At 47.8% G+C, this 14,902-nt stretch overlaps 1 protein-coding gene across 1 annotated transcript in view; it reads left to right on the top strand.

Annotated features, from left to right (window-relative positions):
• Nucleotides 1–14,902, top strand: part of LOC124717096 (peroxidase-like) — a 198,619-nt gene that overhangs the window by 8,426 nt on the left and 175,291 nt on the right. Inside the window, exon 2 of the mRNA XM_047243801.1 lies at nucleotides 1,698–1,847. Coding sequence (XP_047099757.1) covers nucleotides 1,706–1,847 — 142 coding nt within the window. The 5' untranslated portion in view covers nucleotides 1,698–1,705. The remainder of the gene's footprint in view (nucleotides 1–1,697; nucleotides 1,848–14,902) is intronic.

Here is a 14,902-nt window from a genome sequence, read left to right as displayed (position 1 = left end):
CTCACGTCAGCACGTTGTAGGTGTCGCCACCGGCGCCCAGCCTTGTGTGAATGCTCTAAAAAGCTAATCATTTGCATATCACAGCGTCTTCTTCCTGTCGGTTAAATTTCGCGTCTGTAGCTCGTCATCTTCGTGGTGTAGCAATTTTAATGGCCAGTAGTGTATATACGAGGGGGGACCCGAAAGAAACCGGACTCCGAGGGCGCTGCCACTCGTAGACGTAGTGCAAGGTTCTCACGCTAGATGGTGTTAGTTGAGACCTTCATGAAACAGCAGTCCAGACCGCGTCTGTGCAGAGCTGAACGTGCAAGTGTGGTATTGTGTTTCTCTGACTGTTGGCTGGTTACCTATGCGAAGTCGTTAGGGCAACTTTAAAAGAACAAAGAGTGTGTGTGAAATTTTGTTTCCTGCTTAAAAAAACTGCAACGGAGACACACCAAATGCTTCAGGAAGCTTTCCAGGAGGACGTATGAGCCGCACACAGGTTGTCGAGTGGTTTGAGCGCTTTAAACGTGGTGAGATGTGTGTTGAAGGCCGAGCTCCTTCTGGACGCCCTTCAACATCACGAACTGAGGAGAACATTGAAAAGGTCCGCCAAAAGATCAACGAGGATCGTCGCCAAACGATCGACCAAATTTCAGCAGAGACAAGAATCAGTTGGAGCTCGTGCCAGCGGATTTTGAGTGAGGATTTGCACATGAGACGTGTTGCTGCTATATTTGTTCCGCGCCTTCTCACACAGGAGCAAACAACCATCTGCATGAATGTGTGTCATAACTTGAGAATGGAGATTACACGTGCTCCAAATTTCTCGAACAGAGTCATTACAGGGGATGAGAGTTGGTGTTACAGGTATGACCAAGAAACCGAGCAAGCGTCAAGCCAGTGGAGGACTCCCAACTCTCCCAGACCAAAAAAGCAAGGCAAGTGAGGTCAAATGTGAAGACGATCATCATTGTCTTTTTTGATGTTCGTGGAATTGTGCATCGGGAATTCGTACCCCCTGGCCAGACTGTTAACCAACACTTTTACTTGGATGTTTTAAGGCGTCTGGGAGAGGATGTGAGGAGGAAACGCCCGGAACTTTGGCGATCAGGTGACTGGTTTCTGCATCACGACAACGCTCCAGCACACACGCCCTTACGAGTGACCCACTATTTGGCATCTCAGAGGTGGTCTGTCGTTCCCCACGCTCTGTATTCGCCGGACCTAGCCCCGTGCCACTTTTTCCTATTTCCACGAATGAAAAAAACGCTAAAAGGGGAGCGTTATGACGATGTGGAGACAGGTAAAAACAGCTCCGCAAATGGCACTGGACAATATCAAACCTGAAGAGTTCCAAACATGCTTCCAACAGTGAGAAAAGAGACTTGACAAGTGCATCGCATGTAATGGAGAGTATTTTGAAGGTGACTGAAGTAATTTTGTAAAAAGGTTCATCAATAAATTTTTTATGACAACAGTCCGGTTTCTTTTGGGTCCCCTCTGGTATGAGAGAACTCAGCCCCAAAAACAAGATAGACGCCTTGCGGATGTGGCTGAGGGAATTGCGGATGTGGTGCGGGCAGCGTTCGTCGTGTCCGCGTTCTCCGCTGCCCGCGCCGGGGCACTCTGAGCTGAGCTGTGGCGCTGCTGCCGCTGCCGCTGCCGCGTGCCTGGGCCGTGGTGCGAGTGTGGAGTGCGTGACGTGCCCGCAGGTGTCGGCATGGCGACGGCGATGACGTGGCTGGCTCTGGCGCTCTTGGGGGCGTGTCTGGTGTCTGCGGGCGAGCGCGGCGGCTGCGGCGACAACGTGGTGCCGCCCTACATCCTCCACACCGAGCCCTGCCGGCCCAGGGCCTCCAGGGGTGAGTACTCCGCCTCTTCTCTGTGCTGACTGCCCGGTCTCCCGCCAGCTTTTGTTGCGGTCTGCGCCGCGCAGGATTAGCCGAGCGGTCTCAGGCGCTGCAGTCGTGGACTGTGCGGAGTGGTTACACGACAATAACATCCCTGTAATGGACTGGCCTGCAGACTCCTCACCCGAATCCCATAGAACACCTTTGGGATGTTTTGGAACGCCGATTTCGTGCCAGGCCTCACAGACCGACATCGATAACCCTCGTCAGTGCATCTCTCCTCGAAGAACGGACTGCCATTCCCCAAGAAACCTTCCAGTACCTCATTGAAAGTATGCCTGCGAGAGTGGAAGTTGCCATCGAGGCTAAGAGTGAGCCAACACGGTATTAAATTCCAGCATTACCGATGGAGGGCCCCACGAACTTGTAAGTCATTTTCTGGCAGGTGTCCGGATACTTTTGATCACATTGTGTATATGTCCGATTCACGGGAGTTTTCATGGTGTTGTCAAACTGTTGTGTACAGTTCTGCATAATCAGGGAGTACACAACTTTCCCACTAGAGCACACCCCGCTAAGCACAACAGCGCAGGCGCAGCGCTCGTCCGTCTCTGCACTACGAGATGGCGCAGCCATAGAGACGGACCAAATTCTGCTTCCGCCAATCCGCATATTAATACATAACACAGCCAATGAGATTGCTGCTAATGTAGAACCTTTTCTCTTCGCGGATCACACTCGCGCGGTGATACCTGAACGCTCGAGGTATTATAACAAGTGCACAGACCTCCGAATGCCGCCGCCGTCACCCCCCGTCCACCTTCTCCAGTTTGCCGATGACACCGCCCTCCTTGCCCTTGCCGCCACCCTACAGCGCTCCCAACGCCTTCTCCAATCCCATCTTGACCGGTTCACCGCTTGGTGCAACCAGTGGTTGCTCAAGGTCAATCCCTCCAAAACCCAGGCGATCATTGTAGGCAAAACCACCCCTTCCTTCCGCCTCCTTGATTTCTATCTCACCGTCTATGGCCGTCCTATCGCCCTCACTCCCACCCTTAAGTACCTTGGCGTCACCCTCGACCGTCGCCTCTCCTGGACTCCCCATCTCCAGACAATCCCAGCCAAGGCACGTTCCCGACTCCGTCTCCTCAAGCTCCTTTCCGGCCGCACGTGGGGTCTGGACCCCTCCACAATCCTCCACACCTATAAATCCCTCATCCGCCCTATCCTTTGTTACGCCCATCCAGCCTGGATCTCCGCCCCCCCCCCTACCTTCTATAAATCCCTCCAAATCCTTGAACGCCATGCTCTCCGCCTTGCCTATCGCATCCGTCTCCCCTCCCCCACGCGGATCCTATATGATCTCATCCCCTTCCCCCACCTCCTCCTTTTCCTTGAAAGGATACGTATCCTGTACACCTCACGTAAACTTGATCCTCCTCACCCGCTCGTTTCCCCGATTCTCTCCCACCCCCGCCCGCTGCCGCGCCTGTATTCCCACGTCCCACCCGGTCTCCATCTCTCCACCCTCCTTACCCTCTCCCAAGGTGGCTTCCGCCAGCTCCCCCTCCCTGATGATGTCCTCGTCCCCTCCATCTACCCCTCTTATCAACTTTGATCCTCCCCCCCCCTACCTCCTATGTCCTCTCCCTTAGGCACCCTCCCTCCCTCCCTTCCCTTCCCTCCTCTTTCCTATCCCCCCTCCCTCCTCCCCTCTCCACCGGGCTTCCCCTCCCCCTTCCTCCCTCCCCCTCTCTCCTTTGCCCATGGCATCTCTGCTCCCCCCTCTCCCATTCCCCTTCCCATTCCTCCTCCACCACCTCCTCTCTTGGCAGGTCCCCGGACTCGTACACGCTCAGTGAACATTCGCGCGCCGGAGATCATCGCCCTAGTGTTTCGTGTGTGTGCCTTCGTTTGTGTGTAGTGTTGTTCGCCGTCACGCCCCCACCGTTCACGTGCCGTCGCCATCATCCCTGTTCTGTGCATCGTGTCGCCCAGTGTTAGTGATGTTTCTCGTCCAGCGTGAACGGCTACATGTTTTTTCGATTTTTAGTGTCTACATTTTTTTTTGCCCACCGTTATTACTGTCTACTCTGTGCCACCTTTCTGTACTACTTGTTGTAACACTCAAGGCTGAAGAGCGGCGTATTGTGCTGCTGCCAGCGCGCCTTTGTATAAGGTGTTAAAATCACAATAAAGAAAAAAAAAAAAAGACCTCCGATTAGTCAGTCTGCATTTGTCTGCTCCAGTCTGTACCAGTCTGCATTAGTCTATAGTCAAGTTTCAGTCCGCGCGTAATAAGATTACCATATTCCCGTACATAGCCATGGAGAGAAATATATAGAGACTTTGTCAAGTATCAGAGATATGTGAGAATAAGATTAACGTACCAAAACCAAAGGAACTTCAGATTGTCAATTGTAAATAGCATCCAGAACCAAGTTGAGTTATTTTTATGCTTGTTATTATTTTAATAAATGTGTGTGAAAATTAATCAAGTTCTGTTTAAAGTTGGTCATCGTCAATCTGCTACTCTAAGCGTGCAAGTGGCATTTCTATCGTCTGACCTAACGGCAGAAGATAAACACTCCACGATAAGACCACGAGACATATTGCTGACACTCGCCTGCTTCGTTAGACCGACAAGTCGAATAATCTGATGATGTGTGTACCGAAGGTCTTACAGTACGCACGCCACACAAACATATCTGAAACGTATGTCCCCAAAGGGAAAAAAGCCGACAAATTTATAAACAGTTTCATTACACCAAAACAAGAAAAAAGTGTTTAGTAAACATGGCCTGTAAAGGGCATAGGTTAAGAGATATCGTGTTCTTCTTCGATACTATGAAACGTCTCTTCTCTTGCAAGCTCTTTGCTTTTCATATTTTGGAGCAGATATATGAGCCATAAAAAGAAAAATAATGTCTAGTTACCGTGGACTCTAAAGTGTATACACTAGCGAAAATGAGCAAGTGTTCGGAGCTCTTAAAGTATGCATTTTAGAGTCCATTGTTGCCAGGCTTTTTTCTCTTGTTTTGGTCAATAATTCTCCCTCCAAAAATATGGAGGGCAAAGACCTTGCAGTAGAAGAGCTCTACTTTATAGTATCGAAGATGAACTAGTGCTGACACCTCATAAAGTATGTCTCTTAGAGCGCACGTTTACTGGACATTTTTTCTTATTTCTGTGTAGAGGACCTGTCCCTAAAGTTTGTCGTTGCTTTTTGGGACGCCCTGCGAACGCTGCTAGATTTATTGGATGCTTAGTGAAATGTAACTGCCAAAAGGCTACATCTGTCTTAGCAACAGCGGGTATTATCGCTTATATTGTAGAACTGTGTAACAAACAATTTGCCGCGCGGGATTAGCCGAGCGGTCTGAGGCGCTGCAGTCATGGACTGTGCGGCTGGTCCGGCGGAGGTTCGAGTCCTCCCTCGGGCATGGGTGTGTGTATTTGTCCATGGGATAATTTAGGTTAAGTAGTGTGTAAGCTTAGTGACTGATGACCTTAGCAGTTAAGTCCCATAAGATTTCACACACATTTGAACACTTGTTGCGGTCTGCCAGCATCTGCTGTCCTGTGCCAGCTTCTTCATCTCCGAGTCTCATGTACGCCCGACTTCCTCGTTTATTCCGTGGATATTGTAAGACACCGAAACCCCTACGGCCATCCTTGTGTCGTCATTTACAGTGTAGCTACCACTTTCGGCGCTTCAGTGCACCGCCTTCACACGTTAGCTGACACTTCGATCAGTTGTGGAACATACTGTTTCTCGATTTCAACTTTTTGCAGAAAACGGTGGACAGCATATTGAACATGTTTTGCAGCAGTCACACGGAAATTAATAATCCGATTTGATTTTCATTGGTGCTTTTTATGCGATTTATGGCCTCAGAACAATTAAAAACCAATGTGGTTGACACTTTTTATGCGGTTTTTGGCCTCGGCACAATTTAAAACCGATTTTTCCATCCGATTTGATATGACCTTGCCGTCGTCAATGGGCTTACGTAAGTAACAGTATCACACCTGGAAACCGATGCACACTGACAAGGGAACCTCCCCATCGCACCCCCGTCAGATTTAGTTATAAGCTGGCACAGTGGATAGGCCTTGAAAAACTGATCACAGATCAATCGAGAAAACAGGAAGAAGTTGTGTTGAACTATGAAAAAAATAAGCAAAATATACAAACTGAGTAGTCCATATGGAAGATAAGCAACATGAAGGATAAAGTGAGCTCAAGAACGCCGTGGTCCCGTGGTTAGCGTGAGGAGCTGCGGAATGAGAGGTCCTTGGTTCAAGTCTTCCCTCGAGTGAAAAGTTTAACCTTTTTATTTTCAGACAATTATCAAAGTTCAGGCACTGACACAAAAACTTCGCTCTCCAAAACTCCAGGACATGTTCAGATTTGCTTGGACATACGAAGGATTTGACGGTCTACACACGGAAAAATTTGGAAACGTTAAACACATGTTTTGACAGAGCACAGCGAAAACTGTGCGACTGTGAAACTGTTGCATTCATTTGTTGCAGTCTATGTCACAAACTCTTATGTTTTCATCACTTTTTTGGGAGTGATTATCACATCCACAAGAAAACCTAAATCGGGCAAGGTAGAAGAACCTTTTTACCCATTTGCCAAGTGTACAAGTTAGGTGGGTCGACGACATATTCCTGTCATGTGACGCACATGCCATCACCAGTGTCGTATAGAATACATCAGACGTGGTTTCCTGTGGGGGAATCGGTTGACCTATGACCCTGGGATCAAATGATTTCGGTTCCCATTGGAGAGGTTCGTCATTTCGTCTACTAATCGCACGGTTTTGCGGTGCGGTCGCAAAACACAGACACTAAACTTATTACAGTGAACAGAGACATCAATGAACGTACGGACAGATCATAACTTTGCGAAAATAAAAAAAGGGAACTTTTTACTCATGGGAAGACTTGAACCAAGGACCTCTCGTTCCGCAGCTACTCACGCAAACCGCGGGACCACAGCGCTCCTGATCTCACACTGACCTTGATGTTGCCTATCTTCCACATGGACTACTCAGTTTGTATATTTTGCTTATTTTTTCATAGTTCCAGACAACTTCTTCCTGTTTTCTCGGTTGATCTACGTTCAGTTTTTCAAGGCCTATCCTATGTGCCAACTTATAACTAAATCTGAGGGGGGTGCGGTGGGGAGGTTCCCTCGTGAGTAGTGCCGGCCGGTGTGGCCGTGCGGTTCTAGGCGCTTCAGTCTGGAACCGCGTGACCGCTACGGTCGCAGGTTCGAATCCTGCCTCGGGCATGGATGTGTGTGATGTCCTTAAGTTAGTTGGGTTTAAGTAGTTCTAAGTTCTAGTGGACTGATGACCACAGATGTTAAGTCCCATAGTGCTCAGAGCCGTTTGAACACTGAGTAGTACAGTTTGTTTATTGTCAAACGTACACCTTAGGCATTGTTGTATGATTCGTCATTTATAGTCGTCCACTATTAAACTATCATGCATACAGCGCCATCTATTGCTACATTTTTCTTCTGCCATACGTCTTCCCCCTTCTCCGACAATATTCCGTTGCAATTTGACGCCATTCTGACCAGTGATGTTATTTCTACCGAAAGCTTAACTTTAGTTGTAATCACCCGGCGCACCTACGTGGCTACTCTGCAGTTCACGTTTAATTGCCTGACAGGGGGTTCATCGAACCACTTTCGTACTGTTTATCTACTGTTCCCCTCTCTAACACCGTGCAGTAGAAATGAACAGTTAAATCCTTCCGTGCGATCTGTGATTACTCTTCCTGATAGTTCTGATCCTCTTTTAATCTATACCTTATTGTCTCTGTACATTTTAATAACCTGTAAAAGATAGTCATGCTTATCTGTATCTTTCAAACCTTCCCACAGCGTCGATACATACACTGTAGAGCCAAGAAAGCTGGTACACCAGGCTAGTATCGTGTAGGGCCGTCCGAGCACGCGGAAGTGCCGCAACACGACGTGACGGAGACTTGACTAATGTCTCAGGTAGTGCTGGAAAGAACTGACACCATGAATCCTGCAGGGCTGTCCATAAATCGGTAAGAGTTCGAGGGAGTGGACATCTCTTCTGAACAGCACGTTACAAGGCATCCCAGATATGCTCACTAATGTTTGTCTGGGGAGTTCGGTGACCAGCGGAAGTGTTTAAACTCAGAACAGTATTCCTGGAGCCACTCTGTAGCAATTCTGAACGAGTCATGTGTCACATTGTCCTGCTGGAATTGCCCAAGTCCATCAGAATCCACAATGGACATTGCAAGTAGTCTGTTTAGGTGTTTATATTGGTAACGCCACGCAGCACTCTGTATGAAAATCACTGGCTGTGCTGTGTGCAGTCTGTGGCTGGTTGGCATTGTTGTAATATTCGCTATTGTAGTGTTGGGCAGTTGGCTGTTAACAGCGCGTAGCGGTGCGCAGTTGGAGGTGAGCCGCCAGCACTGGTGGATGTGGGGAGAGAGAGCGGATGATCTGAAAGTGTGTCCATCAGAAAGAGTAAATTTGTAAGATATATTGATTTTTGAGCACTTTTAAGGTAAATACATTGTTTGTTCTCTATCAAAATCTTTCTTTTGCTAACTATGCCTATCAGTAGTTAGTGCCTTCACTTTTATTTAGCTGGCAGTAGTGGCGCTTGCTGTATTGCAGTAGTTCGAGTAACGAAGATTTTTGTGAGGTAAGTGATTCGTGAAAGGTATAGGTTATTGTAACTCAGGGCCAGTCTTTCCTAGGGATTATTGAAAGTCAGATTGCGTTGTGCTAAAAATATTGTGTGTCAGTTTATTAATGATCTGAATAAGTAAAGAGAGAAATGTCTGTGCGCGTTCAGTTTTACTCAGCTGTTTGAAAACGTAAGGAGTTTATCAGCACAATTATTCATAAATTTTTCTAAGGGGAGGTTTCAAAATGAATAGATGCAGTTGATCACACAGGATGCTTACGTACGTGGCGCCTGTCAGACTCGTATCTTGATGTATCAGGGGTCCCATATCATTGCAACTGCACACGCTCTGTACCATTACAGAGTCTCCACCAGCTTGAGCAGTCCCCTGCTGATATGCAAGGTCCACGTGGTTGTCTCCATACCTCTACACGTCCATCGGCTCGATACAATTTGAAACGAGACTCGTCCGACCGGGCAACATGTGTCCAGTAATCAACAGTCCAATGTCGGTGTTGACTGGCCCATGCGAGGATTAAACCTTTGTGTCGTGCAGTCATCAAGGGTACACGAGCGGGTCTTCGGCTCTGAAAGCATTGATCGATGATGTTTCATTGAATGGTACCCACGCTGATACTTGTTGTTGAGCCAGCACTGAAATCTGCAGCAATTTGCGCAAGGGTTGCACTTCTGTCACGTTGAACGATTCTCTTCAGCCGTCGCTGGTCCCGTTCTTGCAGGATCTTTTCCGGCCGCAGCGACGTCGGAGATTTGATGCTACACCGGATTCCTGATATTCACGGTACACTCGTGAAATGTTCGTACGGGAAAATCTCGACTTCAGCGCTACCTTGGAGATGCTGTGTCGCATCGATCCTGCTCCTGCTACAACACCACGTTCAAACTCACTTAAATTTTGACATCCTGCCATTGTAGCAGCAGTAACCGATCTGACAACTGCGCCGTATTCTGCCTGTTTACATGCCTCTGTACTTGAGTAGGCGAGCCTCTACCACTTTCTTTGACTCTTCAGTGTACGATGCATCAGTGGCCAGCAGCTGGTTCACGCAGACTACCTGTATCTGTGATGTCATCTCCCCCACCCATCAGCTCCCGATGGTTGGAGAGACAACGTCAGTTACAGGTGGTATATATACAGGTCGTATATATACACTCCTGGAAATGGAAAAAAGAACACATTGACACCGGTGTGTCAGACCCACCATTCTTGCTCCGGACACTGCGAGAGGGCTGTACAAGCAATGATCACACGCACGGCACAGCGGACACACCAGGAACCGCGGTGTTGGCCGTCGAATGGCGCTAGCTGCGCAGCATTTGTGCACCGCCGCCGTCAGTGTCAGCCAGTTTGCCGTGGCATACGGAGCTCCATCGCAGTCTTTAACACTGGTAGCATGCCGCGACGTGAACCGTATGTGCAGTTGACGGACTTTGAGCGAGGGCGTATAGTGGGCATGCGGGAGGCCGGGTGGACGTACCGCCGAATTGCTCAACACGTGGGGCGTGAGGTCTCCACAGTACATCGATGTTGTCGCCAGTGGTCGGCGGAAGGTGCACGTGCCCGTCGACCTGAGACCGGACCGCAGCGACGCACGGTTGCACGCCAAGACCGTAGGATCCTACGCAGTGCCGTAGGGGACCGCACCGCCACTTCCCAGCAAATTAGGGACACTGTTGCTCCTGGGGTATCGGCGAGGACCATTCGCAACCGTCTCCATGAAGCTGGGCTACGGTCCCGCACACCGTTAGGCCGTCTTCCGCTCACGCCCCAACATCGTGCAGCCCGCCTCCAGTGGTGTCGCGACTGGCGTGAATGGAGGGACGAATGGAGACGTGTCGTCTTCAGCGATGAGAGTCGCTTCTGCCTTGGTGCCAATGATGGTCGTATGCGTGTTTGGCGCCATGCAGGTGAGCGCCACAATCAGGACTGCATACGACCGAGGCACACAGGGCCAACACCCGGCATCATGGTGTGGGGAGCGATCTCCTACACTGGCCGTACACCACTGGTGATCGTCGAGGGGACACTGAATAGTGCACGGTACATCCAAACCGTCATCAAACCCATCGTTCTACCATTCCTAGACCGGAAAGGGAACTTGCTGTTCCAACAGGACAATGCACGTCCGCATGTATCCCGTGCCACCCAACGTGCTCTAGAAGGTGTAAGTCAACTACCCTGGCCAGCAAGAACTCCGGATCTGTCCCCCATTGAGCATGTTTGGGACTGGATGAAGCGTCGTCTCAAGCGGTCTGCACGTCCAGCACGAACGCTGGTCCAACTGAGGCGCCAGGTGGAAATGGCATGGCAAGCCGTTCCACAGGACTACATCCAGCATCTCTACGATCGTCTCCATGGGAGAATAGCAGCCTGCATTGCTGCGAAAGGTGGATATACACTGTACTAGTGCCGACATTGTGCATGCTCTGTTGCCTGTGTCTATGTGCCTGTGGTTCTGTCAGTGTGATCATGTGATGTATCTGACCCCAGGAATGTGTCAATAAAGTTTCCCCTTCCTGGGACAATGAATTCACGGTGTTCTTATTTCAATTTCCAGGAGTGTAGATCGTGATAACCCCTTAAGCATCACCCGGGGCCTGAAGATGGTGCATTGAAGCACCGAAACTGGTGGCTACGCAGTAAATGACAACGTAAGGATGGCTGTAGGTGTTCCTTGCAATAGTGAACGGCCGTAGTCCCTCAGACCTCCTGACGCAAGGATGGACACACGCGCAGAAAAATTTTGGATATGTTCTAGTCTGACACGTTTCTCTCCTAGAGGTTAGTTGCAGCTTGGGTTGAGCTTAAGATTCCCAAGTGTGGCGATCAGTTTAATTTAGTGGTAATTGACGTTAACGAAATTCTTCAACATAAGTGTAACTAACGCCAGAGGGAAAGACAGAGCAACATATCATTTAGATATATCACAATTTTCATCATTACCGCAATCTGTAATTTCATTATCAATTTGCTGGAAACCGGTTTCGACGACACACTTTATCATCAGGCCCTCTAAATACATGGTGGCTGAATTTTCCCGAAAGAGATCAATCAGAAAGCCCCACGTGCAAGTAACCAGTATCCATATCAGCTCTCGTGCGACAGAAAACTCAAGTCGCATACGCACGGGGAACAGCAAGAAGCCCTAGTAAGTGGTAAAAACCAGAGTACACTCTGCCATGCACTTCACAGTGGTTTGCACAGTATACAGGTGAAACATAACTACACCGACAAACTTTCAGATGGGGTAGTATTGACCAAAAAATGCCTAGTAAACATGGGTTCTGAAATGCTTACCTGAAGAGCTATCAGCACTTGTTACTCTGGGATACTGTGAAACATTCCTCTTCTATTACTAGCTCTCTGCTTTCCATGTTTCTGGAGGAGATAGTACGGACCAAAAAAGAGAGGAAATATCCAGTAAACATGGGCTCTAAGATCCATACCTCAAGAGGTATGAGCACTTGGTCAGTATAAGAGATGTGTTGACATCCGTTTGCGGTATCACTGTGTGTTCTTGCTTACTGCAAGAGCTGATGTGGATGCCATTATTTCCACGTGGAACTTTCCGACTGATGTCTTTCGGGAAAATTAAGCCGCTATGTATCTAGGGGGCCTTATGATGACGAAGTTTAACGTCGAATCCGGTTGCCAAAAAACTGATAATGAAATTACAACTGGCGGTAGTGTTGAAAACTGTGATATTCCTATCGGCTGTGGTTCTATCTTGCTGTTTAACAAAGGTGGATATGCCGACATCATTTAGATAGTAGGAATGCGGCCTTAATAACGTACCGCTATTGTACGTGGTATTACCTTGCAGTATGCTGGCTGGGACACGTCCATCGTATGGATCCTGACAGATTACCACGTGAGGTGATGCTTGGAGAGATGTCTATACCCAAAAGATCTGTAGGACGTCCTGTTTTGAGGACTCCTGTAAACGAGATATGGAGAGCTTTGGAATCGACACAAACAGATGGGAGGCCAGAGACCAGAGTGGCGTGATGATATATCATCTGGAATGTCGAAGAACGATGAAGGCTTCTTAGACAGATTAAGGCAGAAAAAGCTTCGCAATGCTACCACTGCTCCTGCCTCAGCAGCGAGATACACTTGTGGCAATTGCGGCAAGAGATACCGTGCTGCCTTTGGCTTGACAAGTCATACGAAAAAATGCAACCCATTAACACACAGACACTGCAACAATCATCTACCACGATGTCGTGGCCAATATATATGCTCAGTAAAAGTCGTAGACATGTTACTAACAAATACATGAGCTAGTTTTGTCAACCACCATTGATCAGCATTATTTAGGGAGGCCTGTATCTGATGGTATCGAAGCCCGACAGAATCATTGATCAGAGATGAATGACCGAATCATTCACAATAATTTCTTGCACGTAATAAGCGCAACACGCCTTCAAATCATCAGCATGTAAAATCAGGGCTGCGATTTGCTACGAGCAGTAACAAGTTAATACCTAATCTCATTACATCTCTTCATAATCATCTGCTAACTCCGTTATTTCAGCCATAGCGACTGAAACTGTATTAATTTGTGCAGAATTAGTAAATATCCATACTAGGAGAACTGATGATAATAATAAAAGGCTTTTTTACATCTGCTTCTAAGAATAAAACCAGCAAACACCGAATGAACTTAGAAAATGCGTCTGCTCGCTACGAAAGGTCGAGGAGGAAGACATAAGAAAGATACCCAGAGCTATGCTCATAAGACAAGACAAGCGAAAAACAATTTTAAACATGGGTTTTGTTTTGATTTCATATCGCTGATATTCTTTGCGATTACAGTAGATGTTTCTTGATTTACAGAGATTTACGATAAACTTTCACGTATTCAAAAATAAATAAATAAAGTCCACACATTCGCGAGAAACAGATTCCTACTAAACATTTCAACAAATAATGTATCCTTTACGTAACGTAATACTTGAAGTTTTAAAAATAAACTTCCTCTCGAGAGCTACCTCAAGAACAAGCTGAATTTTCTATAGGAAAATGGGCCAGAGATCAAACTGCCAACATCTGACGGAATATGGAGCAGCCTGGAGAATTCCAGAAAGATGTTTCTCTCTGCGTCCTTCATTATGCTATAGCCTTTGAGTCTGTCCACTAAGGTAAACTATGGGAAGCACTCTAAACATGGGAGTACCAGATCACCTCATCCACCTCATAACAAATTTATACTCTGATCAAGAAGCCACAATTAGAACCCTATATGGAGCAACTGAATGGGCCAATCATAATTTATTAACTCAACGATCGCTTAGATAAACTCGTAAGACCAAAAAAGGACACACCACCAAGAAGTTATCCGAATAGGATGTGATGTTCATGTACAGATAAATAAATGTTTAGAATTTCAGAAAAATTGGATGATTTATTAAAGAGAAACAGCATTACAAAATGAGCAAGTCGGTAACGCGTTGGTCCACCTCTGGCCCTTATGCAAGCACTTAGTTCGGATTGGTATTGATTTGACAGAGTTGTTAGATATCAGCCTGAAGGATTTTTTGAAAAATTCCGTCCATATGGAGCGTTATAACTTCAATATCCTGAGCTGGTGGGAAGGCCCTGCCCATAGTGCTCCAAAGGTTCTCTTTCCGGGAGAGATCCAGCAATCTTGCTGGCCAAGATAGGTTTCGGCGAGTACGAAGACGGGCAACATAAACTATCGCATTGTGTGGGCAAGCATTGTCCTGCTGAAATGTAAGCCTAGGATGGCTTGCCGTGAAGGACAACGAATTGGGTCGATGTACCGCTGCCCTGTAAGGGTGCCATGGGTGACAACCAAAAGGGTCCTGCTATGAAATCAAATGCACCACAGATCATCACTCTCAGCTGTCGGGCGTATGGCGGGCGACAGTCATGTTGGTATCTCGGTACTGTTCGGGACATCTCCAGACATGCCTTCGGCCTGTAATCTCACTGACTGGAGCAGAATTGTCTTCAGTGATGAGTCCCCCTTCGAACTGAGTCCCAATGACCAGCGATCACTGGACACAGTTGTACTCTAGTCTATACTATACCGAAGACATGTCTGGAGACACCCCAGACAGCGGTGGGACACCAGCCTGGCTGTCACCCATCATACTGCCCGACAGCCAGGAGTGATGATCTGTGGTGCCATTTGATTTCATAGCAGGACCCTTTTGGTTGTCACCCATGGCACCCTTACAGGACAGCGGTACATCGGCCCATTTTGTTGCCCTTCACGGCAAGCCATCCTGGGCTTACATTTCAGCAGGACAATGCTTGCCCACACACATTTCTGTCGTCATCTGTTGCTGTTATCACAAGCACTTTCCTTGACATTTAAA

The sequence above is a fragment of the Schistocerca piceifrons genome, chromosome 9, assembly GCF_021461385.2.
Source record: "Schistocerca piceifrons isolate TAMUIC-IGC-003096 chromosome 9, iqSchPice1.1, whole genome shotgun sequence".
Lineage (NCBI taxonomy): Eukaryota > Metazoa > Arthropoda > Insecta > Orthoptera > Acrididae > Schistocerca > Schistocerca piceifrons.
The sequence above is the reverse complement of the archived record's forward strand: the minus strand, read 5'-3'. Positions and strand labels throughout refer to the sequence as shown.